Genomic DNA, 24,385 nt, shown 5'->3' with positions numbered 1-24,385 from the left:
GGTCGTTAGCCGTATTAAAAAGATCCAGAAGCGCAGAGCAGGACCCAATTACGATATAGTGGATGGACTGAATTCTCTAGTAAAAGACTGTCGGGAAAGCAACCGGCTGTCTAAGAAATGTTCGCAATATGCACAAACATACCAGTAGAATTGATGACAATTATATTAGAGTTTACTTATAGAATTGGAATGGAATATTCAATAAAATTATTTACGCATCTAGAAAGTAGAATTTATTACAATTATATCCCAGTTTATACATAGAATCACAAATTAAATATTGAATGAAATTATTTACGTATCTGGAATGAATAGAAGTTAATACAATTATGCATATATCTCTATAAGTTTCATCAGGTCTTGTAATATAAATTTATCTAATGGAAAATTGTAAAAATATCATGAATTTTATTTACAGTAAAATACACGATGAACGATTATAAATTTTATTCTTCAGAATAATCCTCATTATCATGATCACTGTCATCAACACCATCATCATCATCATCAACATTATTATTTTCAATATCCAACATTATGACAACAGTGTTATTCTACCATTTTTCTATAATAACTTCTATAGATATATGACTATAATTTATATAATGTAGGATGTTTGGCCTCACTCGAGCAGCCCGCGCGTCCTGAACGAGTTCCCAAAACTCCTGCAGCGAGAACTCAGACGTTGCTTCGGAAAAGCCGATAATTATTTCTTCCTCCACCTTCTCATCCTCACCCCAATTAACGATCGAACAGTCATCATCATCAATTGAAGGAAGGTCTCGAGCAGAATGAGATGACATTTTTTCAAAAATTCATAGTATATCCGCGGTGAAAAATCTGTAAAAAGAGCAAACCTAAATAAAAGAAAGTTGATGCTGCTGCACTCATCATTTATATACATCATAAATCTGTAACCCAAAAAAAAGTTTTCACCTATTCAAAATGGATACGGAGAAAGTATGGAAGCAACTAGAATTTTATTTTAATGTAGTGCTACACACCAATCCTGTTCCGAATAACACCCCTCATCGTTAGCTCTGCCGAGGTCTCCCAACAGTTGGTGGATGTGATCGACCTCGTTCAGGAACATGGCGAATCGAATGTATGCGGTGTTCCGTGGGGGTGAGAGTGTACAGATCGGTGGTATTTGATGATTATGAATGATAAAAGATGCTCCCACATAACGACGATGAGTAAAAATTAACACTAACAAGGGGAGTGTCAAACTTGGGAATCACAGATTTCCATCACTTTTATATATATTGTAGGGCAGGGTCCCCTCAATAAATAGATAAAGCGGCAAGACGCCATTCGTTTTTATTATTGAGAAATTTCAACTCAAAGTTCTATATGTAACTTAAGTAGAAGGAACCTTTTTACCGGTTGCAGCAATAGTTCTGTGGCGTAGCGGTAACGCTCTTGCTTACTGAGGGACCGAACGGCTGTTCAAGTTCCGTTAGAGTTACTTTTTTTTTTTTTTTTTATAAATTATATAATACAAAAATAAATAATTAATAATTAATATTTCTATAAATTATTTTTTTATTTTTAAGTTAGGAAAAAATACAAAAAATGATAAAAATAGGATTTGTAATAATTATAATAACAAAGTGATCAATATTATCAAAAATAAAGTCGCTCGGTAAGCAAGAGCGTTACCGCTACGCCACGGAACTATTGCTGCAACCGGTAAAAAGGTTCCTTCTACTTAAGTTACATATAGAACTTTGAGTTGAAATTTCTCAATAATAAAAACGAATGGCGTCTTGCCGCTTTATATATTTATTGAGGGGACCCTGCCCTACAATATATATGAAAGTGATGGAAATCTGTGATTCCCAAGTTAGACACTCCCCTTGTAAGAGAAACTTACCTCTCGATAAGCCGCTAATGTGGATACGTTGTTGCCTAGTCCTATACAGGTCTGGGAGAGTTGTTTGAATGGTTGAGGCTAATTTATAATGAGGTAGGATAGGCATCGTGCGAAATAAATGGTTCAAGATGATTTTGATTGGTAGAAGATAACATATATTCTTTAAACGATTGATTATAAAATGAATCAATGTTGTAAAAGGAAAATCAAAGAAGGTGTAGTCATAAAGTATCTGGATTTTAACACAGATAACGTCGACGGACAAATTCATATTTCAATACAGAGAATCTGTAGAACTAGCTGAATTCGATCGTTTACGCTACTTCCAAAATGTGGTGTTATTTTGATAATATTTGGATAATATATTGTTACAAAGGGTGAAATCACCCGTTTTGCCCCCTTTTTAATGATCTAGTAGTCATCATAGTTGAAAGACGTTCATAAACCTCTTATGACTTTCAAAAGAATAAGGTTGCTGCGTCAACCAACATTATTGTAAAAACAGTCTATCTCGACACGTTAAAAGGAGAGCTTCGTCACAAAATAAATCCTTTTCCTTTCTTAATTTTCCGCGTTGTAACACTGGTGTCAGAAGTGGGATACTTCTGTGTCTCGGCTGAGTTTTGAGTGGATTTTGAGTGATAAGAACGAAAAAAAAAAAAAAATTCGAAGATCTGCGAGAGCATCACGCGCGGAACGCCGAGCTGCCGGACGCGTTTCGTCGTGTCAACGCTCCCTTGAACCGGCGTTTCCTCCCGTTTATCCTCGTTTGGAAGCTGAGGTTCAGCCCCAGCCCCAACTAGCTCTCTTGGCAGAGCTCATCCAGGGAAATCAAGATTTACTGATGCGACAGATACAGTAGCAACAACAACATCAACAACAGCAACAACAACATCAACAACAGCAACAACAACAGCAACAATTGCAGCAACAAGAACAGCAGAATCTTCTGCACGAACTCCTCTCGCAACAACGTCAACAACAGGAAATCATGTCCCAGGCGCTGATTGGGATCCTGCAAGGTGTGCAGAGGCTACAGGAGCGGCCGCAGGAATTCCCAATACGCCCAGTTCCATCCCCAGGTAGAAGGACTTCTCTTCCTTCGGTCTCGGTCCCAGCAAGGAGGACCTCCATTCATTCAATTCCAGATCAATTAAGGTCTGACGCCATTTACGGGGAAGGCGAAATTTCCCCTGTTGCTAATAATTCTCCACCTGCTCATGTCTCGCGACAAGCTCAGGTTGGCTCTTTTCCGCAATGCCACAATGTTCCGTCTCGTGATATTTCAGAAGTAGTTGAGCCTCCTGTCGCGTCGTCTCATCCTAGCGTGGATTTTCAGTCAGAGTTCTTGGTCTTTTTAAAATCGCGTGGAACTGTCAATGTTATCTCTCCGCAGACTTAGAGCTCGTTCGGACTCCATCAGGTCTCTGTTCTTGCTGCGAGTATTGTAGAGTTGCCCTCGAAACATTCAAATTTGAAGCTCGGTTCGTATGACGGTTCGTCTGCTTGGAGTCTATACGAACGTCAGTTGAACATGATAAGTAAGGTTAATGGTTGGAGTCCGTCCCAGAAAGCAGCTAATTTGACAGCTTCTTTGTCCGGTCCGGCCTTGGTAGTTTTTGGATCGCTTTCAGATTCAGATTCCGAAAATTTCGACAGCATTCGTGCGGCTCTTAAACTTCGGTTTGGCGAAGAACATATTTCCAAACTTTATTTCACTCAGTTTGAAAATAGACGTCAAGGACCCAAGGAAGATTGAGCCTCTCTCGGAAATGACATCGAACGTCTCGCTCGACACTCCCTTACCGATTGTGCAGAAAAAACTAGAGAACAGATAGCTAGGGCGAAATTCATTAATGCAATTCGGAATCCGGAGCTTCGGTATCATCTGAGGCTCGCAGCTCCAACTTCTCTACATGAAGCAATTATTAGGGTCTTAAAATTAGAAGCCGTAAACGAGGCGGATTCAGGTTCGCGTCAACTTCATCGATTAAGCCAAGCTGAACCTTCAGAAAATTTTTCATCCCGTCCTTCAGTCAATCAGCCTAGCTCAGATTCTCTTCCAGGAAGGAAAAATAGTAACTTCTCTCGTGACAAGAGATCAAACTCCAATCGGCCTGTCTCAGAGTGCCGGTTTTGCCGCGAAAAGGGACATATCGCGAAAAATTGTTTCAAACTCGACCGTCAGTTGAAGACTGCGCAAGATTCGTGGCTCAATAATGCCTCCAAGAGAGCACCCTCTAATCCGGTTTGGGCAGCGCAACCTTCTGTTCCTCAGAATTCGGGAAACTAGCTACCGATGTTTCGAAAGGGCGGATATCATCGGTTTCTTCCAAGTTCCTTAGCCCTATTGCTTCACAGTTCGTGGTTAGAGGCCTGCGTCGTACCGGCCTTTATGCTAAAGGCTCCGTTAACGGACTAGGTTGTTTTTGGGTGATAGATACCGGAGCCAAAATTTCCGTTGTTCGTCCTGATGTGATTTCGTCTCTTGCTTCAATTAATCCTTCTGTGTCTATTCGCTCCGCTACCGGAGCCACTACCCCTGTCGTAGGTAAGATAGTCGTGCAGGTAACAGTAGCGGATTGTCTTCAATCCCCACATGAAGTTTTAGTAGCTGATATAGAAGATGAAGGCATTTTAGGGGTAGATTTTCTTTCCGCTCACAATTGCGTGATTTCTACTGGGAATTCCACTTTCTGTTCTGGTTACCGTAAAATCAACCTCGAAACGTCTAGGTATATTAACTCTTCTCAACAGAAAGAAACCCTCCCGTCTTTGCGCGTTTTAGAACATGTTTCGGACTCTTTACTAGGTCTTCTGAAGATTAAGATATCGCTCAGACTAACAGTCTCGTTTGCCTTTCTAACGATTTCAAAGAGACTTTCGCTAAAGACTCTGCCGACATCGGGAGATGTACCATAGCTAAGCATTCGATAGATGTAGGGAATAACGCTCCGATTCAACAGGCAGCTAGACGGCTTCCTTTAAACGGTCGCAGGGAAGTTGAAAAATTAGTAGAAGATATGAGAACAGCAGATGTTATTGAGCCGTCTTCTAGTCCGTGGGCTTTTCCCATTGTCTTAGTCAATAAAAAAGATGGTTCCAAGAGGTTTTGTATAGATTATAGGAAGTTGAACGAGGTCACCAAGAAAGATGCATATCCGCTTCCTCAGATAGGAGATACCCTTGATTTAATATCTGCTGCCCGTTGGTTCTCTACGATTGATTTACAGAGTGGTTATTGGCAAGTCGAAATGATTCCGTCAGACAAAGCGAAAACAGCTTTTGTCACAGGGTGAGGTGGACTTTGGCAATTTAAAGTTATGCCTTTTGGCCTTTGTAACGCACCAGCTACCTTCGAAAGAGCGATGGAATTCGCCCTTCAAGGCCTCACTGGCAAGAGTTATCTCGATGACATCATTGTGTTTGGTAAGACTTTTGATGAAGAATTGGAAAATCTTAAGCAGGTTTTTAGTCGTTTATCCCAAGCTGGTCTTAAAATAAGTCCCAAAAAATGTCTTTTATTCAAAAGGGAAGTAATTTTTTTCGGACACGTCGTTTCAGTGGAAGGTGTTAAGACAGATCCTTCTAAAATAGAAAAGGTCTTGAATTGGCCTCGCCCCGATTCAAAGGCAAAGGTTCAAAGTTTCTTAGGACTTTGTACTTATTACAGACGTTTTGTTAAGGGTTTTGCTTTTATAGCGAGACCCCTCCATGCTCTTACAGAAATTAAAGTTGTTTTCGATTGGACTTCTGAATGCGAAGGAGCCTTTATTCTCCTTAAAAAATTATTAACTTCGTCGCCGATATTAGCTTACCCCATCACCTATTCTCAATTCATCGCAGATTCTGACGCTTCTCTCTGTGGTATAGGTAGGGTTTTTGTCTCAAATTCAGGATAACCAAGAGCGCGTCATCAGTTATTTAAGTCGGGTTCTGTCTAAACCAGAACGCAATTATTGTGTTACCCGTGGGAAGTTATTAGCGATGGTAAAATCTATTTGCCGTTTCCATCATTATCTTTATGGAAGGAAATTTTTGATTCGGATAGATTATGGTTCCTTAACTAGGCTTCTTTCGTTCAAATCACCTGAAGGCCAAGTAGCTCGATGGTTGGAGAGGTTAGGTCAATATGACTTCGAAACTGAATACCGTCCCGGAGTTCTGTATCGTAATGCTGATGTACTTTCTCGTCGACCGTGCGGGGACGATTGCAAACAGTGCTCTCGTTTAAATAAACAGCAAGATCCCACGCTTAACGTTCGTCAAATTTCTCTCGTTGAACATAAAGAAGACTGGATTATCGCCCAGGAGAAAGATTCAGATCTCCTCCCAATTCGGAATTGGAAATCAACAGGAGTCAGGCCTCAGTGGGAAGAAGTATCTTCTATGAGTCAGTCTCTGAAAATTTACTGGGCGCAGTGGGACTCCCTGTTCCTCCTCGATCAGTTGCTTTATAGGAAATGGGAATCACCTGACTCCAGGTCGGTACGTTGGCAGCTTCTGGTTCATAGAGAAAAGATAGCCGAAATTTTGTCAAGCCTTCATGATTCATCTGTCGGTGGCCATCTCGCTTCTAATAAGACTTGAGATAGGATCAGAGAAAGGTATTTTTGGGCTTACTGCTGAGCTGACGTTGAAAATTGGTGCAGAACTTGCATGGTTTGTTTAGCCAAGAAGGGACCTCGTGAAAAAGGGAAGAGTTCTCTTTAAATATATAACGTAGGAGCTCCATTTGAAAGAGTCGCAATGGATATCCTAGGCCCTCTTCCGCTTTTTAGGTCAGGAAATCGGTTTGTCCTGGTGATAGCAGATTATTTTACAAAGTGGTTAGAAGTAGTCCCAATTTCGAATCAAGAAGCTAGCACCGTTGCTCGAACTTTCGTTCATGAATTCGTCTGTCGTTACGGAGCTCCTCTTGAATTACACACAGATCAGGGTCGAAATTTTGAGTCGAATTTGATGATGGAGTTCCTCCAAATTCTAGGGATTAGAAAAACTCGTACCACCGCTTTGCATCCGCAGTCTAATGGAATGGTAGAAAGATTGAATAGGACGCTTCTTCTTTATCTTTCTTCTTTCGTTGATCAGGATCACAAAGATTGGGATGCGTGGATTCCCCTATTTCTTTCATCGTATCGCTCTGCAATTCACGACACTACCGGTTTTTCTCCAGCTGTGATGTTGACAGGACGGGTTTTTCGACTTCCGTCAGATTTAGAAAAGGGCGTCAATCCTTCCGTGGCTTCGTCCCAGGTGATTTTTCATCCCGTTTTCCGTCAAAAATTGGACGAGGTTCATGAATTTGCTAGGGAAAGAATTCGTATGGTCTCCGGTAAGACTAAGGATCGTTATGACATCAGAGCTAGAAATTTAAAATTTGAAAAGGGAGATTCCGTTTGGTTATTTCAACCTAGTCGACAACAAGGGCGTTGTCCCAAACTCCAGAGTAATTGCGAAGGTCCTCATTTTATTGTTGATCGAATTAACGATGTTGTTTTTAGAATTAGACGTTCCCCTTGTACCAAATCCAAAGTCGTTCATCTGGAACGCTTAGCACCTTATCAGTCAAGGGCGTCGTTTTAGTAGCTCTCTGAAGGTCAGAAAGTTCGTTGACAGGTTAAGGTTAGTTTGATGTTGTTCGATACGGGAAATTAAATGAGCGATTGGTTGATCCTCTCTTTTTTTTTTAACCTCAAGTGTCAGTTTTTGTAAGCACTTTTCAGGTTGTTTACCGAACAGCCTTTTCCTACCGACCTTTCTCACGAATGACACGAAATAAATGAGATAAGATCGGTTCCTTTCTTTTCAGTAAATATTTAATTCATCTTATTCGTGCATTTTTCCAAATTCACTTAGTGAATTCACTTAGTGAATTTGGATTGTAACACCACCACTCTCATTTGTCCTCCAAACTCTTGGGCGTGCTGTTTCTGAAAAAGTCTTGGATTCAGTCGCCTATTCCTTTTCCCTGTTTCCTGTGCCGGTTTTCAGAGGGAATCAGCCTTTACCTTGCCTGGGACCCAGAGTTTTCCCGATTATGGTTTCCCGCCTCGTCGTACTCATCTGTGTTTGATTCACCGGACTATTTTCCCTGAAGAGGAATGGATTTTCTTTTCGATGTCGATCCGGATGATTTTGATGTCTTCAAATTCATGAAGATACATAACACTAGACAACACTTACCTTTATAAAACAAGGCACATAAATTTTGAAATTCAATTTAACGCTCAACTATCTGCTCAAGGTTTTCTGTGGTTTACCTTGAGACTGTGGGCAAATGCCAGATAGTAAAAAAGGGAGTCTTTAAATTTTTAGAGTCACAGCTCCAACTCACCTCCGAGCACTGACTGCTAGATCACTTTTACAATTGTTTTATCTTTTCGGAGTCGGGACGACTCTTTTCCTTGGGGGGGGGGGTAGTATTACAAAGGGTAAAATCACCCGTTTCGCCCCCTTTTTAATGATCTAGTAGTCATCATTGATAAAAGACGTTTATAAACCTCTTATGTCTTCTAAAAGAATAAGGTTGCTGCGTCAACCAACATTATTGTAAAAACAGTCTATCTCGAGACTTTAAAAGGAGAGCTTCGTCACAAAATAAATCATTTTCCTTTCTTAATTTTTAGCGTTGTAACAATATAACTCAACATTATGCTGTGAAAAAAACCTCTATGCTGAACGACTATTATTTCTACTGGTGGTCTGTTATTTTTATATGGTATCTCTCTTTTTAGATTGATTGTCACTTATGTTAACAGTATAATTCTACGCTACAGATCAGTCTATCCGTAGAATAATATGTTATCTAGCTCTGATTTAAACTTGCAACCATATGGTTTGGGAGCCGAGCTGAAGACAGGGGAGTGTCTCGCTGAATACCCAAGATAATTGTCTGCAGCTAGGTGCCAATTGTATCTTGCTCAATTTTGCTATGGAACTCTATGAGAAAATTGATGTTAATATTTTTAGAACACAATACCGAACGTTCGACAGTGGCTAGTGAAGCTTGCCACTCGTTTTTGTTGAATGAAACGTGATGCAAAATTTGGAACGATTTGCAGAAGACTACTCGAATTAACTTAGGGGGCATCCATTAATCACGCGATGCCTTTATAATCAATTTCAAACTCCCCCCCCCCCCCCCCCCCCTTGCCCTTTATCACGTGATTTTTCTCGCCGATCGACTACTCGCGTACATGGGTTAAAAATGTGATAAAACCAATAAATATCTCTAAATATACTCGGTGTTTTTAGACAAAATGCACCAAAAAATACACGTGATATTGCCCGAGACCCCTCCTTTCCCCCGTGTGTTCAATCGTGATATTTTCAAGTACCCCTCCCCCTCACCCCCTCGTGAGTCTCACGTCAATAATGGATGCCCCCTTATTTTTAGATGCAAAGTTCGGCGATATTGATAGCCGTCGGGTCGTGTAGGTAGGTGTACGTGGAATTCTGGGGCAGGGCCTCACCTCGAGATCGGAAGAATTGGAGGATACGAACGATTATGACCGTCAGGCACTTAGTCTTTGTGGATTTCGAACGGTACTCTACTATCGAAAGCTATTGTTTGAAAATGTCGATTTGGTTCACTCACGGTACATATACATGTATCTATTGTGAGGATAATCTTTATCTTGGTCACGATTGGTTTAAACAACTAAATTGTGTTTCTGTAAGAATATGAGTTGTTTATTCATGATTGTCACAACTTTATCAACTAACTTAAACTATATAAATATTCTCAGATGTAAGAATATAAGAAACGACATTAAAAGTTATTATATTCCAATCGTTTCTACCTAACAGTTTTTTTAATGTATATTGACACTTCAGTGTCTATTGTTGAACCGACCACGCTCGTCGTTTGGGACGACGAGACAGCTATGTCGATACGTTCAAGTGTTGTTGTTCATTTACTTATCCACTTGGCGCAAACAGGCGAAATGTCAAATCGAGTCAAGTAATACTGTAGTATTACTTTACATACATGTGGGATCGTCCCAATAAGTATCGTGTGCGTAGGGATAATCGCGAATAGCGCTTGCGCGTAATTATAAGAGGGTCGAATAAGATCACGCGAGAGAATCGATGAACGAGTCGAGAAGTTGCCGAGCGATAGGCAACACGAGTGTAAAGCCGATCCATTATTATAATCATCAAACTTATATTTCATTATTAAGAGGTTGTACTCTTCTTTTCCTACCATCCCACATATATATATATAATGAAAATGGTTCTAACGATTATTAATTAGACATGATAATGTAGCTAATCATTATTATAAGCACTTAGTATTACCTGATTCTGTTTAAATCAGGGACGAACTTGATTTAATTGAGGAGAATGGAATCTCATAAAAATGTCTATTCGCGAAATAATAAGATTTAGTAAACAACAGTAAAGATCAGAACGTAGAAGATAGTGAGTCTTTTGCAGCTAACAGAATAAATTGAATATTCGGATTTTACGAATTAGCGCGAGACTTTGGGCCAGTCACAATTAAAATTTTCCGCCGGTTTAAACAAAAAGTGTCGATTTTAGCATTTTTTTTGGCAGATTTTTTCACAAAAAAATAGGAAGATGTCAAAAAAAAAAAAAAAACCTTCCATAGCACGATAAACAATGACGTTAAGGATTTTGTGTAAAAAATTCAACTCGATAGCTTTAAAACTCTGCTCTCCAAGTTGGACACTGTTTTGAAAAATGCTGTTTCGAGAAAAACGCGTTCAAAGTTTCAAGTGAGGAAATCTTAGGTAAATCGTTTACTTACGGTCAATCAGCGATGCCAGGTCCATACAATATCCCTTCTGCTTCTTCGAAAAGATCGTGCTCAATGGATTGTTCAGTCCGACGAGCTGTCCTCGCCTCTTTGCTATCCAGGGACGCCCGGCGGTTTGCTTGGGTGATGCGTGCATTCTTGTACTTAGCGGCGAAATCTGCGGCGCTCGGCCCTATCGTGCATCCCATCGTCTCCAAAATTTTTAAAATTTGGTCGTAACCTTCATTGAAGGTGCACACAGTATACTGCGTAGCGATTTCTACTATCTGCTTGCCGCAGAATACGTGCTTTGGGGCTAGTTGCGACACACAGTGATTGAGGCTCTCGTTATTGTTTTGAGTGTTCGCGCCCGTACATCGTTCTAAGAGATCCTCCGTTGTTAGATCATCGTAAATCGGCTTTGAAACTTGTACGTCTTCGTCGAGTGCTGGTGGATGGGTGTACTCCTTTCCTGTGGCCTCGGCCTAGCGCCATTGCGCCAAAAAAAAAGCGGATGGCGTGCTAAATTCTTGAAAAATCAGAACGCCATCCGCTTTTGTTTTTGAAAATGGAGTGTGACAAAAACAAAAGTTCGACGACTAATTTGCGGCTTATTTGCGGCAAATTATCAACCTAATCAGAATCACTCATGATGCTCGCTGTGCGTTATTTTGGTAGTTGGCGGGCTAAATTCTTGAAAAATCAGAACGCCATCCGCTTTTTTTTTGAAAATTGAGTGCGACAAAAAAATAAGTCACGCGACTAATTTACGGCTAATTAACGGCAAATTATGCAATAGTCCGAATTCACATTTTCGACAATTGGCGAGCCAAGTTAATGTACGTGCAGGTAGGAACGAGACAATAGAAATAACGATCGCACGGGCAAACGGCCGACGCGGTAGCTGTAGCGCTCCGTTGCCTTCTTCCAAGAAATGCTGTACAGTAACCGAAATAATCTGAATTTTGGCATGAAAATTTCAGGGAATATTTGGAAGAGTGTATACTATTCGATAAAGCAAAAAAAAAAAATCGATTTTTTGCAAATTTCACACTGGAAAGCTCCCTTAAAAAGAGAGATATTTCCCGGCTGAGCGCTGCTGATGCTATGTCGGCAGTTTCTTGTCTCAGTTCTTAGTACCAGTCATAAGAAACAAAGTTGAACCTTATACTAGGGATCGTTGCTGGTCTCTACGTGATTTTTGCCACCGAGGGGTGGAACTCGCCGGTCTAGGCAATACGATATTTTAATGTTATTCATGGCCGTAGCTTTCGTTACAGCGTTGAAAGGGAATTTTGGGAAACACTTCACGTGTTGAGAGTCGTAGTTATATTGCGATTTTGAAGAAGGTACGCCGAAGCAATACTCCGGACGTGACACACGTATCAAAAATATAATTCCGATGGAGTCACTCACCCAAGTGCAGCGCGATCGTCACATGCGCGCAAAGAATTGTTATATTTGCAGAAAACCTTTAACCCGTGAGGAGCAAAAGTGTCACGATCACTGCCACTTCACGGGTGAATATCGCGGTCCTGCTCATAATCGGTGTATTTTGAATTTCAGAGAGACGCATACAATTCCAATAGTTTTCCACAATTTGTCTAGTTACGATTCACACTTTTTAATAAAATCCCTCGCGTTAACTTTTCTCGGTGAAATTACACTGCTACCCATAAATGAGGAAAAATATATATCCTTTACGAAACATGTTGATGGGACAATGATGCGCTTCAGATTCATCGATTCGTTTCGATTTATGGCTAGCAGCATCGATAAACTTTCGTCATATTTGGATCATGCAGATAAACACATAACGCGTAAATTTTATAATAATTCCGCACACTTTAGTTTGATGACCCGCAAAGGTGTCTTTCCCTATGAATACGTCGATTGTTGGGGAAAACTCGATGAAACGCGATAACCTGCAAAGAAGCATTTCTACTCACCTCTCTGTGATTCGAATATTTCAGACGCCGATTATGAGCACGCTAAAATTGTTTGGGAGGAATTTTATTTAGAGTCATCGGGGGACTATTCAGATTAATATTTCAAGACGAATGTTCTGTTGCTTGCAGATATTTTTCAAAATTTCTGAGCCAGCTTATTCGAAAAATATAATTTAGATCCGTTGCACTACTACACAGCGCCGAGACTTGCTTTTGACGCAATGCTGAAACATACGAGAGTAAAGGGCCTAGCCGGATAAGAATGGTGAATCTGCCCCCACCGAATTTTGTGGCACCGATTTTTTCCCAAGTTCCTAAACTGACAAAAAAAATTTTGTGCAAAGTTCCAGCTTTCTACATCGATTCCGAGGGGTTTTTCTGACGAAAAAACGTGTTTTTCGATTTTTGCAGTTATTAAATACTAAGAGGCGACCGAAAAATCTGAAAAAATTCTGAAAAATCAGAAACATGTTTAAATTTATGGAAAAAATATTTGCAATTTTTTCTTATGCTAAAGCCTATTATTGATCATCGAATCTTCTTTTAAAAAATATATTTTATAGTGTATATATTTTGCTACTATTATGACAAAAATTTACGTGATTTTACTAATAATACCCTGCAAATTAAAAAAAAAAGTCTCAAAATTCGGCCTGCAACACATTGAAAAAAAAAAAAACGACAAAAATTTCACCAATTTCGATAAGAATCCATAGATAAATCTTTCTTTGGGTTAAATTATCGGGTGATCATGGCTGGAGTAGTTGTGAGACATAACAAACAGATGTAAACAATACGATTTTCACGGTGATTTTGGATATGTTGGAATTTTCGACGTCGATTAACAAGGTTGAAATGGATTTTGTCTGATTTTTTACAATAACATGGATGCAAAAATCAGCATAGCCGTCGGTAAGCTGCACAGCTTAAGTGGCGCCGCTAGTGTGAATGTATTGAAAGATACTTTTTACTGGTTCATATCAGCGATCTCAAGCAGTATCTTACCTTGCTGAAATGATGGACGAGGATGGAAATATTGCACTCAATTATTTGAAGAGATTAGAAGATGCAAATCACGCAATCGTTCAAGTTCTTGTGAGCTCGAGACACATTAATAGCAAGACTTATAAATGCTACATTGATTATACTCGTGATTCCCAAGGATCTTCTGGAATTCGCCGTTACGTTTGTGATTGTCCAAATGGCAAACGAACCGTTGGTTGTTGTTCACACATTGCTGCGATCGTTTCTTATCTATCTAATGCTCGATATCAATCGAAAATCATAAGACCAGCTGAAATCCTCACAGGACTCTTTGATGTAGAAGAGGTCAATGCCGTAATCAACAGTGATAGTGATGAAGATTAAATATGTAGCAATTTAAATAGTAGGAGTTAATGCTTGATCAATGACATTTATGGAAACTCAGATTACACTTATACTAATACAATTTATTAATAAACTCAAATTAGCAATAAAATCCTACTGATTACATCTGTTTGTTATGTCTCACAACTACTCCAACCATGATCACCCAACAATTAAACCCAAAGAATGATTTATGTATGTATTCTCATCAAAAAATGTGAAATTTTTTCCTTTTATTTTTTTTTCAATGTGTTGCAGGCCGTATTTTGAGAATTTTTTTTCTTTATTTGCAGGGAATTAATGGTACAATCACGTCAATTTTTGTCAGAACAGTAGCAAAATATATACACTACAAAATATATTTTTTAAAGGAAGATTCGATGATTAATAATAGACTTTAGCATAAAAAAAAATTGCAAATATTTTTTCCATAAATGTTAACATGTTTCTGATTTTTCAGAATTTTTTCAGATTTTTCGATCGCCTTTTAGTATTCAATAACCGTAAAAATTGAAAAAACACGTTTTTCCATCAGAAAAACCTCCCGGAATCGATGTAGAAAGCTGTAATTTTGCACAAATTTTTTTTTTTAACTGAGGAACTTGGGAAAAAATCGGTGCCACAAAATTCGGTGGGGCAGATTCACAATTTTTATCCGACTAGACCCTTTGTAACTTTGAGACGGCCCTAAAATGGTGTTATTTATTGAAAGAAGCATTCGAAGCGGTGTAGCACAATGTTCTAATCGACACGCTCGGGCCAATAACAGCATTATGGGAAAAGATTTTGAACCGAGTAACGTGGAATCATATCTCATGTCTTTTGACGTAAAGAATCCATATGGTGCGGCTATGAGTACACATTTACCGATCGGTTCGTTTGAGTGAGAGCATAATCTCATCGATATATCAACTCACCCGGACGATTCACCGATCGGTTACATCCTGGAGGTGGATTTAGACTACCCTATAGAGCTTCGTGAGGATCACAAAGATTCACCCCTTTGTCCTGAGCATTTCACTTCATCAGGTGGTAAAAGCGCTAAACTCGTTACCACTCTTCACCCCAAAACATAGTATATATTGTATTATAGAAATATGAAGCAGTGTTTGAGTTTAGGATTGAAATTAACGAAAGTGCATAGAATTTCGAAGTTTCCACAATCTCCATGGCTCGAGCCTTACATCACTCTCAACACTGCATGCGCAAGCAATTTAGGAACTAGTTTGATAAAAACTTTTATAAAGTTATGAATAACGCGGTGTTCGGCAAGACTATGGAGAATGTGTGAAATCACAAAAATGTTAAATTGTTCACAAAATGGGAGGAAAGAGGAAGGTGGTGCGAGAACGCTTATTGCCGGAACAAACTTTCACAGCTGCACCGTATTTGACACAGATATGGTTATCATAGAAATGAATCGTGTCAAAGTTTACTTCGCTGAGCCTATACACATTGGCGTCGCAATCTTAGATCTCCCTAAAATTATTCTGTACGATTTTCATTATAATTATGTCGAGAATAACTTTTTGAACAAACAGGCCAAATTGATATTCACCGACACCTACGGCCTTATTTACCAATTCAATGTGCCTCATATCTATGATATCGTGAAACCTGATGTCGACGCAATGTTTGACACTTCCGACTACTCTCCCGATAATGTGTACGGTATTCCACTTGAAAATAAGAAATTTCTGGGCCGGTTGAAAAATGAGAACAACGGAAAAATTATGACTGAGTTCATTCGGTTACAAGTGAAACTTTACACATTCACCACCATGGGTGAGGACGAAAAGAAACACATCAACGACATCAAAGTGAGCGAACCTGCCAAGGGTGTCAAAAGTTCAACGTTGAACACAATCACGTTTGACGATTATAAGCGCTGTCTTTTGGCTTATACAGAGATGGCCCGTCCACAATGCCTAATACGTAGCAAGAAATACGAAGGTAGCACCATCGTACGGAAAAAATTGGCTCTAAGTTGGCAAGATGACAAGCGGCAATTGATATCCGGAAAGACTGACAACGTACCTTGGGGGTTCGCCGCTGTCCCCCAATAAACCAGACATAGGATAGAACTGCAGGCATAGAACCGTTATTAATATTTGACACCTCGGACGATCCCTCATCAGACAAAGACGTTTGTTCATGAATACAATATTGGACGGATCGAAGCTTCAAATGTGAATACCATGTAAATACATATATTTAACAATTATTTATGTTTATTCGTATAATGCGAAAAAAGTTTCCAGAAAATGGAAAAACGTTTTCCAGAAACGAAAAGTTTTCAGAAAATGAGAGACAGTTTTCTGAAAACTTTTTTCCCATTTGATTAACACGTAATAAAATTTTTCAGAAACTGAGAAAAAGTTTTCTAGAAACGAAAAGGGTTTCAGAAAATGAAAAAAACTTTGTAGAAACGAAAAAGGTTTCAGAAAATAAAAAAAGTTTTCCAGAAAATAAAATATACATTAATCGTATCGAAAATTGCAGATTATTATTATCATTTTTCTAACAACGGATATGACACATCTGTGTACAAAGGGAATAAATGTGGAAATATTTCTGTAATTAAATCTTCCACTTTAATTCTGAAAATACATAGAAATTGTGCTACATGTCTGTTTTATTTATCCAACTATTGTGTGAACTGTCAAACCCTAACCACTTCACATAGAGCTGATTCCCACGTTAGCGTCATATTTTCTCCACAAGGTAGTCATTGTGGTATTTTAGTTTACTGAGCTCCCTCTCGTAGAAACCTCCCTCGATGAGATGATCTTGATAATCGGTAAGTTTGTATGTCGGTGTATTGGTATTTGTCACCTCACTCACGGTGAATATTTCCGTTGTCCAATTAGGTGTATAGCCTTTTTCGAATACATGCTTGTGCTTGCTGATTCGAACTCGATCGCCTAGATTGAATTTACGCGTCCGATTACTTCGTTTGATTCGCCGTGGCTTATATACGCTTCCATACAGTCGTTTTCCGTTGACCGTGCTGACATCCACCGGTTTCATCTGAATCGTGCGATGCTTGGTTTTGTTGTAGGACTTCATTAAATCGCCCAAAATATTAGTCCACTTCTGAGATTCTTGGAGAGTAAACCGCTTCCACATTTTATCGTTGAATGTTCGATTGAAACGTTCACATATCGACGCCTTTAAGTTGCCGAATGTCGAATACATGTCGATATTGTGCTGCTTCATGAGAGCTCTGAATTCGCTCTTATAAAATTCTTTGCCTTGATCAACGTGTGGATGTGTGGGTATTCGGTTCTGGATCAGTACAGATTTCATGGCATCGGTCACATCTTTCCCACTCTTGGACTTCATAGGAACAGCCCACGCGTACTTCGAAAATATGTCGATAATTGTGAGTAGGTATTTGTATCCCTTGTTGTACAAACTGTATGCCGTCACGTCAACGAGATCAGCCTGCCAGGAGTTATCCAGTCCACGCACATCTATGAACCGACGCGGATGATTGCGTCGAGCGGGTCATGAAGTTCATTCACTATTGTCATCTTCATTGTTTTTCATGTTCTGTGTTGCCCAATTTTTGAAACTTTCGTTCAGACGCTTCTGCTCTTCAAACGGGACTGATTCCTTGCTTGTTTGTTCTAGTGCTATCACTCTTTCATAATGCTTCCTGTTACTCACGCGCACCTGTTTAACGGTCCAACTGATTTCCGTCACTCTCTCGTGATATTTTTCGTCTGAACTAATGAGAACTTTGAGCGAAACAGCATCGTTGGGCTGTTGTCAGTCGGCTATATTACACAATCGTTTACCCTCCAGATCATACTGATTGTCGGGGGTGATTTCGAATCCAAAGCCAGGAGGTCCACGAATGAATTTTTCACCCCCACCACGCTCCAAATGTCACCCAAATATGTCTATGCACATCACTGGACGGTCACTGAACAAATGATGATTCTCTATTGATCTGCCGCTAATAAATGATTCCAGCTTCCCGCAACTCTTCAATGATGGCAACTAATTCGTTTGAATGACTGGTATTGCCTGCAGCCTGCGACGTCATAAGTAGTCAGAGACGATCTACAATTTCATTTGGATCATTGCAGTAGACGTAATCAACATCTTGCCTCTCCTTTCGCGCAATCTTATAGTCGGGTAAGTCTTTACCTGATTTTTCCGGCGAGCTGACGTGTTGTGCGACGACTGTTCTATATTTTGCGCTTTTTGAATCGTCTCTAAGACTTCCATTTGCTTGGTAACGTTTTCGATGAGCATTTGTCATCGTTACAAATTTTATGTAATTATTCTTGTCTGCGGCATGCGCCCCAGACGCAAGCCCTTGTAAGAAAAGATGTGCTTTGCCGAGCGATCGTCGGTGAAAAAATCTCCCAAATGACCATGATCGTGGATAAAAAATTCCCCAAATGCCATGATGGTTGGTCAAAAATTCCCGAAATTGCCGTAGTTTAATCAGGGAGCCACTGTTCGTAAAGCTTCTTCATGTTTTGAGGTTCACAATTAAATCTATATAAAATCAATAGGTGGTTGACACTTGTCAGTTGCGTATGCGCATTGACTAAGTCTCACTCCGCCCTACTGCGCTGGTCCGTAGGCCTCGAAATCATGAACCTGACACCCGTAGGCAAAGTGAAACATTCCTATTTACTAATACTACTATACTTCCGTGTATCACTCTGGCGATTAGTATACTGCGGCATATCTCTCTCTTGTACGTGTAACGTGCAAAACTTCTTCTCCAAGTTCCAAGAACTGCCCGACAATCTTACACCCCCTGCAGGTTCGTCCGGAAATATCTCGAAATTTTCGTTAAAGAATATTGCATACGGTTGTTTGCGAATTTTCGACAATGTGTGAATCATATTGTTGTTCACCGATGAAAGGGAGCGTGCCAGCGTAGAGCAGTGATTCTGAAGCAAGACTTGCAACTATAGCTTTGTCAAGTGCGCGATCCAAAGAAGAAGAAACAAACATGGATTCTGAAGAGTGCTTGAAATTTATAAAAATCATGAAGACGGCATTTAAGATTTTATCCGAGAAATCTTCATCGACAGAGATCCAAAGTGGATTCGATTTGGAACCCAAGATACAACGCTTTCGAATGAATTTTTACGAAACAACGCCTCAACAATCGGACAGAAGACACGAATTTCGACCACAATTGAAATCCTGAAATCGTTGATAGCTAAATTTCAACAGTTTCAAAAGTGGGTGACGGATTACAAATCCGACGGAGAAGCGGTCGAGAACGTTGCAAAGATTCGGAGACAGCTTCAAGAGCCGCATTAGAATGGGAGCCGTGATCAATATGCAGCATAAAGATTTGAACTGTTTTGTCCTGTAAATTCAGTGTAACAAAAAACGAGAAATTATAAAAGAAATTGAATATTTTAATAGTAAAAGTCAAGTCATCATCCAACCAATGGACAAACGGGGATGGTTTGAAGAGAACGTAAAGCAAAAAGTGTTGGCCAAAGTGGAGGATTTCCAAGAAAGAGACTCGGGCTGGTCGTGACCAAAATAATCAATTTCACTGTGAATATTAACAAATACGTACCATTACGAGAAGGTGTGTTTACATAAACACCACTATCAAAGAATATTCAAGATAATAAGGCTGTCGTCAACATTCGTAACAGAGACTCATATTTCATCCGTTGGCCGGTCACCGCAGCCCTCTTTTCAGTCAATAACAATCCCAGTGTAATCACTTCATATCCGCATTTCATCTCAGTGTTACCATACAATGGTTTGAATTTTCCAATGTCTTTAGATTTAATTCCAAAATTTGAAAAACTAAACGAATTTTCGATTAACGTCTATGGTATAGAATGTACTGAAAAAAACAAAGCACAGTGAAATTGTACCAGCTTATTTAAGCCGAAACAAGTCTGATAAACCTGTAATTCATCTTTTATTATTAGAGACTGAAATTATTGACGATGATAATAATGATGATCATGATGATGATGATGATGATGATGATGATGATATGGAAAATTATGAAAAGAAGGTAACACAACATTTTGCATGGATTTAAAATTCATCGCGATTAACAAGATCGTGAATTACTGGTTACCGTGCACGTACTTCGATTTGCGATAGGTGTCTGTCACAGTTTCAATCTAAAAGATGTTTTTTGAAGAACATAGTTGATTGCATGATTTTGAACGAAGCCAAAGTTATTGCAACAGCAGAAGAGGAAAAGATTCTGAAATTCAAAAATTTTAAGTACAAACAAAACTGTTCCGTTATGTATTTACGCGGATCTTGAATGTTTACTGCGACCTACTCTTGAAAGTATCGGGGAAGAACAAACCGTTTATCAAAAGCATATTCCGTACATTATAGCTTATCATCTGCATTGTGCGTTTAATAATTCAATTTCGAAATTCAAAATTAATCGTAGCGAAATTTGCATTCAATGGTTTATGAATGAGTCAGCGAAATCAGCAGATTCGTTGGCAGTATATTCAAAAACTGTTGTACCCATGGAACCTCTGACGCGTGATCAGATTTACGAATTTCAATCTGCTAAAATATGTCATATTTGTGAAAAATCTTTTACGCACGAAAACGTGAAACATCGTGATCACTGTCATTTTACAGAAGAGTATTGTGGTCCTGCTCATCCGGGGTATGATTTAAATTATTAAAATTCACATACTATTCCAGTGATATTTCACAATCTGTCAGGTTGAGATACGTATTTTCTGATTGAACCATTGGCAACATCATTTTAGGGTACTATTCAGCTTATACCCGTCAATGAAGAGAAGTACATTCTGTTTACGAATTACGTCAAGGGAACATACGTGAAGTTGAGATTCCTAGATTCATTCCGTTTTATGCCCAGCAGCTTTGAGAAATCAGCATTCTATTTGGGAGATAATCAAAAAACAATTCCACGCAAATTTTGCAGTACCTAGAATGAATTTAAATAATTGACCAGAAAAGGTGTTTTCCCGTATGAATACATTGGTAACTGGGAGAAACTCGAGAACAGGCAACCACCAGCGAAAGAACAATTTTATTCAAAATTAAACGACCAGAACACACCAGATGACGATAACGGGCACGCATGCAAACTTTGGCAAACTTTTGAAGGTCAAACTTTGAAAGAATATTCGAACTTGTATTTACAGAGAAACGTTTTTTTACTGGCTGACGTATTTCAAAATTTTTGACAGATTTGTTGGACGACGTATACACTAGACCAGTTGCATTATTACACAGCGCCCAATCTTTCGGTTCTCACTGATATAGAAATGTCTATATTCAACGAAAAAGTTATTTCTGGTGGTGCATCGCAATACTCGAACCGACACGCAAAGGCCAACAATAGGTATATGCTAGAGGCATTCGATGCAGAAGTCGAAGAATCTTATCTCATGTACTTTGAGTTCAACTTTTGTACGGTGCTGGCATGAGCTTTGCTCTGCCATGCAGTTCCTTTGAATGGGTATCAGATTTCAGACAATGCGACGTTCTTACCACTTCGGACGAAGCGGAGTTCGATTACATATTATATTAGAAGTAGATTTGGAATATCCTTATGATCTGCATAAAATGCATAAAGATTTACCACTGTGTCCGGAGCATTACGTCGCTCCGATTTCGAATAGTAAATAGTCTAAATTGACGACCACGCTACTGGCCAAACAAAATTACGTTATTCATTATTGCGTTGAGGAACAATGTTTGCAATGAGGCTTGAGATTAGTTGAAATTCACAAAGTTCTCAAATTCCGGCGATCACCATGGCTCGAAAATTATATCAATTTGAATACCGATTTGCGGAAAAAATGCGTCAACGAATTCGAAAAAAGCTTGTGTGAAGTAATGAATAACGCAGTTTTCGGTAAGACGTTGGAAAATGTTAGGAATAACAGAGATGTCAGGCTGATCACATAATGGGATGGAAGATACGGTGCTAGAGCTGTTATTGCCAAACCAAATTTCTATAGCTGCACGATTTTCGAGAAAGATATGATCATAGTTGGATTCAGTGAAACGAATGTGAAATTAGATAGGCCATTCTTTGCGGGCTTCTCCATGCTAGATCTTTCAAAAACCTACATTTACGATTTCCATTATGATTATGTTCAAACGAAACTTGGAAACCATGCAAAATAAATGTATACCGATACTCATAGTTCAATTTATCAATTTACTGTCCCTGACGGATACCGGTGTATGAAAGAAGACTTGCTCAAATCCGACACGTCTGATTATCCACACGATAACGTTTATATAATGCCTTTAGCAAATGAAAAAGTTCTCGGCCTAATGAAAGACGAGAATAATGGAGAGATAATGTTAGAATTCGTTGGATTAGAAGCTTAGTCATATTTATTCCAAGTATTAGGAGATTAGGAAGATCAAAAATAGGCCGAGGGTGTAAAAGGATCACCATTCAAAACAATAACTTTTAACGATTATAAGGAATGTGCTTCACAACATAAAAATGTCATGAAAAATCAGAATTTAATATTGAGTCGAAGGCATGAAGTTCATACTGTGAAGTAGTGTATATATGCCGGTTCTGGACCGACCCCCCCCCCCCCTCCCCCCCCCCGTGAATCCGCGGCGCTACACCCCCCCCCCCCCCCCCCCCCCCCCGCCAATCCGCGGCGCTACCCCCACCCGTCGATCTTTTTCGGGTTTTGCCGCAAGATGGCTGTTTTCATAGGATTTGACGCACACACACACACACACACACACACACACACACACACACAAAATAATTGCTGTCGAGACTTGTTTGGCGCAGGAAAGCCGCACATAAATCAGATAGGGTAAAAACCCGCTAGATCTATTGAAAAAATTCCAGGAAATGACCCCAGAAGGAAGGTTTAAAAAGGCGTTTTGAATGCTTTTAACAATTTTTTTATTTAACATCAATTACATTTAGTTTTCTTATTCTATTCTAAATTATCTTATTCTAAATTTTAACGAGTAAAATTATACATATTATTTTCAATATCCATATTAATTAAACATATCATTATTCCAAAATTGACTTATACCAATTTTTTAACAGTACCACTGATCTCTACACCGTTCAACTCGTAGCGAACTTCCTCAAACAAATGACAAACAGCCATATAGATCAATTTCGTAACCGTCACCGCAGCCATACCGTCATCCTTTGTGATTTTTTCATGAATGTGTAGAGAGCTTTTACTGGGCAGTAGACACAAGTCTTGATGTTGAACAACAATATGGATTTCATCGTTGTTCCGAAAGGTGGATGATGCGAACGGCTGATGAGCATGAATCTCAGAGTGCGCGATCGATTCGTCGAATACCACAGGTTTCTGTATTCTTATTATTTCTTCCATGGTAACACACACAGGATGCAGCGAACACGAATTCTTATTTTCCAAAATTTCCACGTAATCGAAGACCCAGGCTCTGGAGAAACCGAACGTTCAGAGGTGTCAGTCTCGTAGGCGGTGTAAACGTTGTCAGAGGTGTTGGGCGACTGATGATTTTTGGCCATGACGTTTGAGTTTTATAACTTTTGCCCAACTTTCTCGTCTCAAACACGATTCCCATTATTTGAGTGATTTCACATGTAAACGTACAGTAATCGTTTCGCCGCGAAAATTAATCAGCTCGTCGTCTTGATCGACTATTCTCAGCTATAAATAATGTATCGAATGTACGGCGATTGGCAGGTAAATGACGTTGGTAGGCACTTCGACAATCTTATATCCCGATGGAACGGTTGGGAAAAATTCTTGAATCGTGTGAGCTCGATACCCGTTTATGTACGCCCCTCTGGTTATGCTACACTCAACGCGTAAAGTATTAACCTTCAGTATGGCTACGGGTAATTCAGATTTATGAGTAACGTTTCGCGATAGCTCAACCGCCTTAAATCCCAATAATCGGCCGATGGAATCTTTGGGCTTAAAGTCTATCACATGATTGCATGTGACTTCACTGTTCAGCTCATTGCTGTTAGCTGTCAGACTAAGGGTGATGTCGGAGGGTAGCTCCTTATGCAGAAAATTTTCAATATCCTCAATTTCATAGCTTCCCGTGGGTATCGCGATGCTCTCTCTGCTGTTGTCCGCCCGTTTCAGGTAAAATTTATTACACCTCTCATGAATATTGGGTATTGAATTGAATGTCAGGAACTCGACGAGTCCGAAAACATAGTTCTTCTCTGGTGATAACTCGATTTAGGGGAAATATTGAGCCTCCAGCACGGAGGATGTGCCTGACAGTGTTAACGTCAACGATTCCGACATGACTAATGCTTGCTCATGTAACACCTGTCTTTTTATAGTTGTTCGCTGAGAAATTTGAGACACAAGTGGCCGCAAATCACAGTATCATATTCTTGATACCTCTTATGATTGTATTCAACGCTACCAACATCGAGATACCTCATCAAGTCCTTAGGCG

General features: G+C 39.5%; 1 protein-coding gene across 6 annotated transcripts in view; it reads right to left on the bottom strand.

Annotated features, from left to right (window-relative positions):
* Positions 1 to 24,385, bottom strand: part of Nmdar2 (NMDA receptor 2) — a 1,937,843-nt gene that overhangs the window by 656,171 nt on the left and 1,257,287 nt on the right. Inside the window, exon 14 of one of the 6 annotated variants that reach the window (XM_069134409.1) lies at positions 567 to 840. The exons of the other annotated variants lie outside the window; for them this stretch is intronic. Within the exon in view, the coding sequence (XP_068990510.1) occupies positions 816 to 840 (25 nt within the window). The 3' untranslated portion in view covers positions 567 to 815. Of the gene's footprint in view, positions 1 to 566; positions 841 to 24,385 lie in introns of those variants that run through there. 6 annotated transcript variants of the gene reach the window in all.

Source organism: Neodiprion pinetum, chromosome 3 (assembly GCF_021155775.2).
Source record: "Neodiprion pinetum isolate iyNeoPine1 chromosome 3, iyNeoPine1.2, whole genome shotgun sequence".
Classification (NCBI taxonomy): Eukaryota; Metazoa; Arthropoda; class Insecta; order Hymenoptera; family Diprionidae; genus Neodiprion; species Neodiprion pinetum.
Note: the sequence above shows the minus strand (reverse complement) of the source record. Positions and strands in the feature narration are given on the sequence as shown.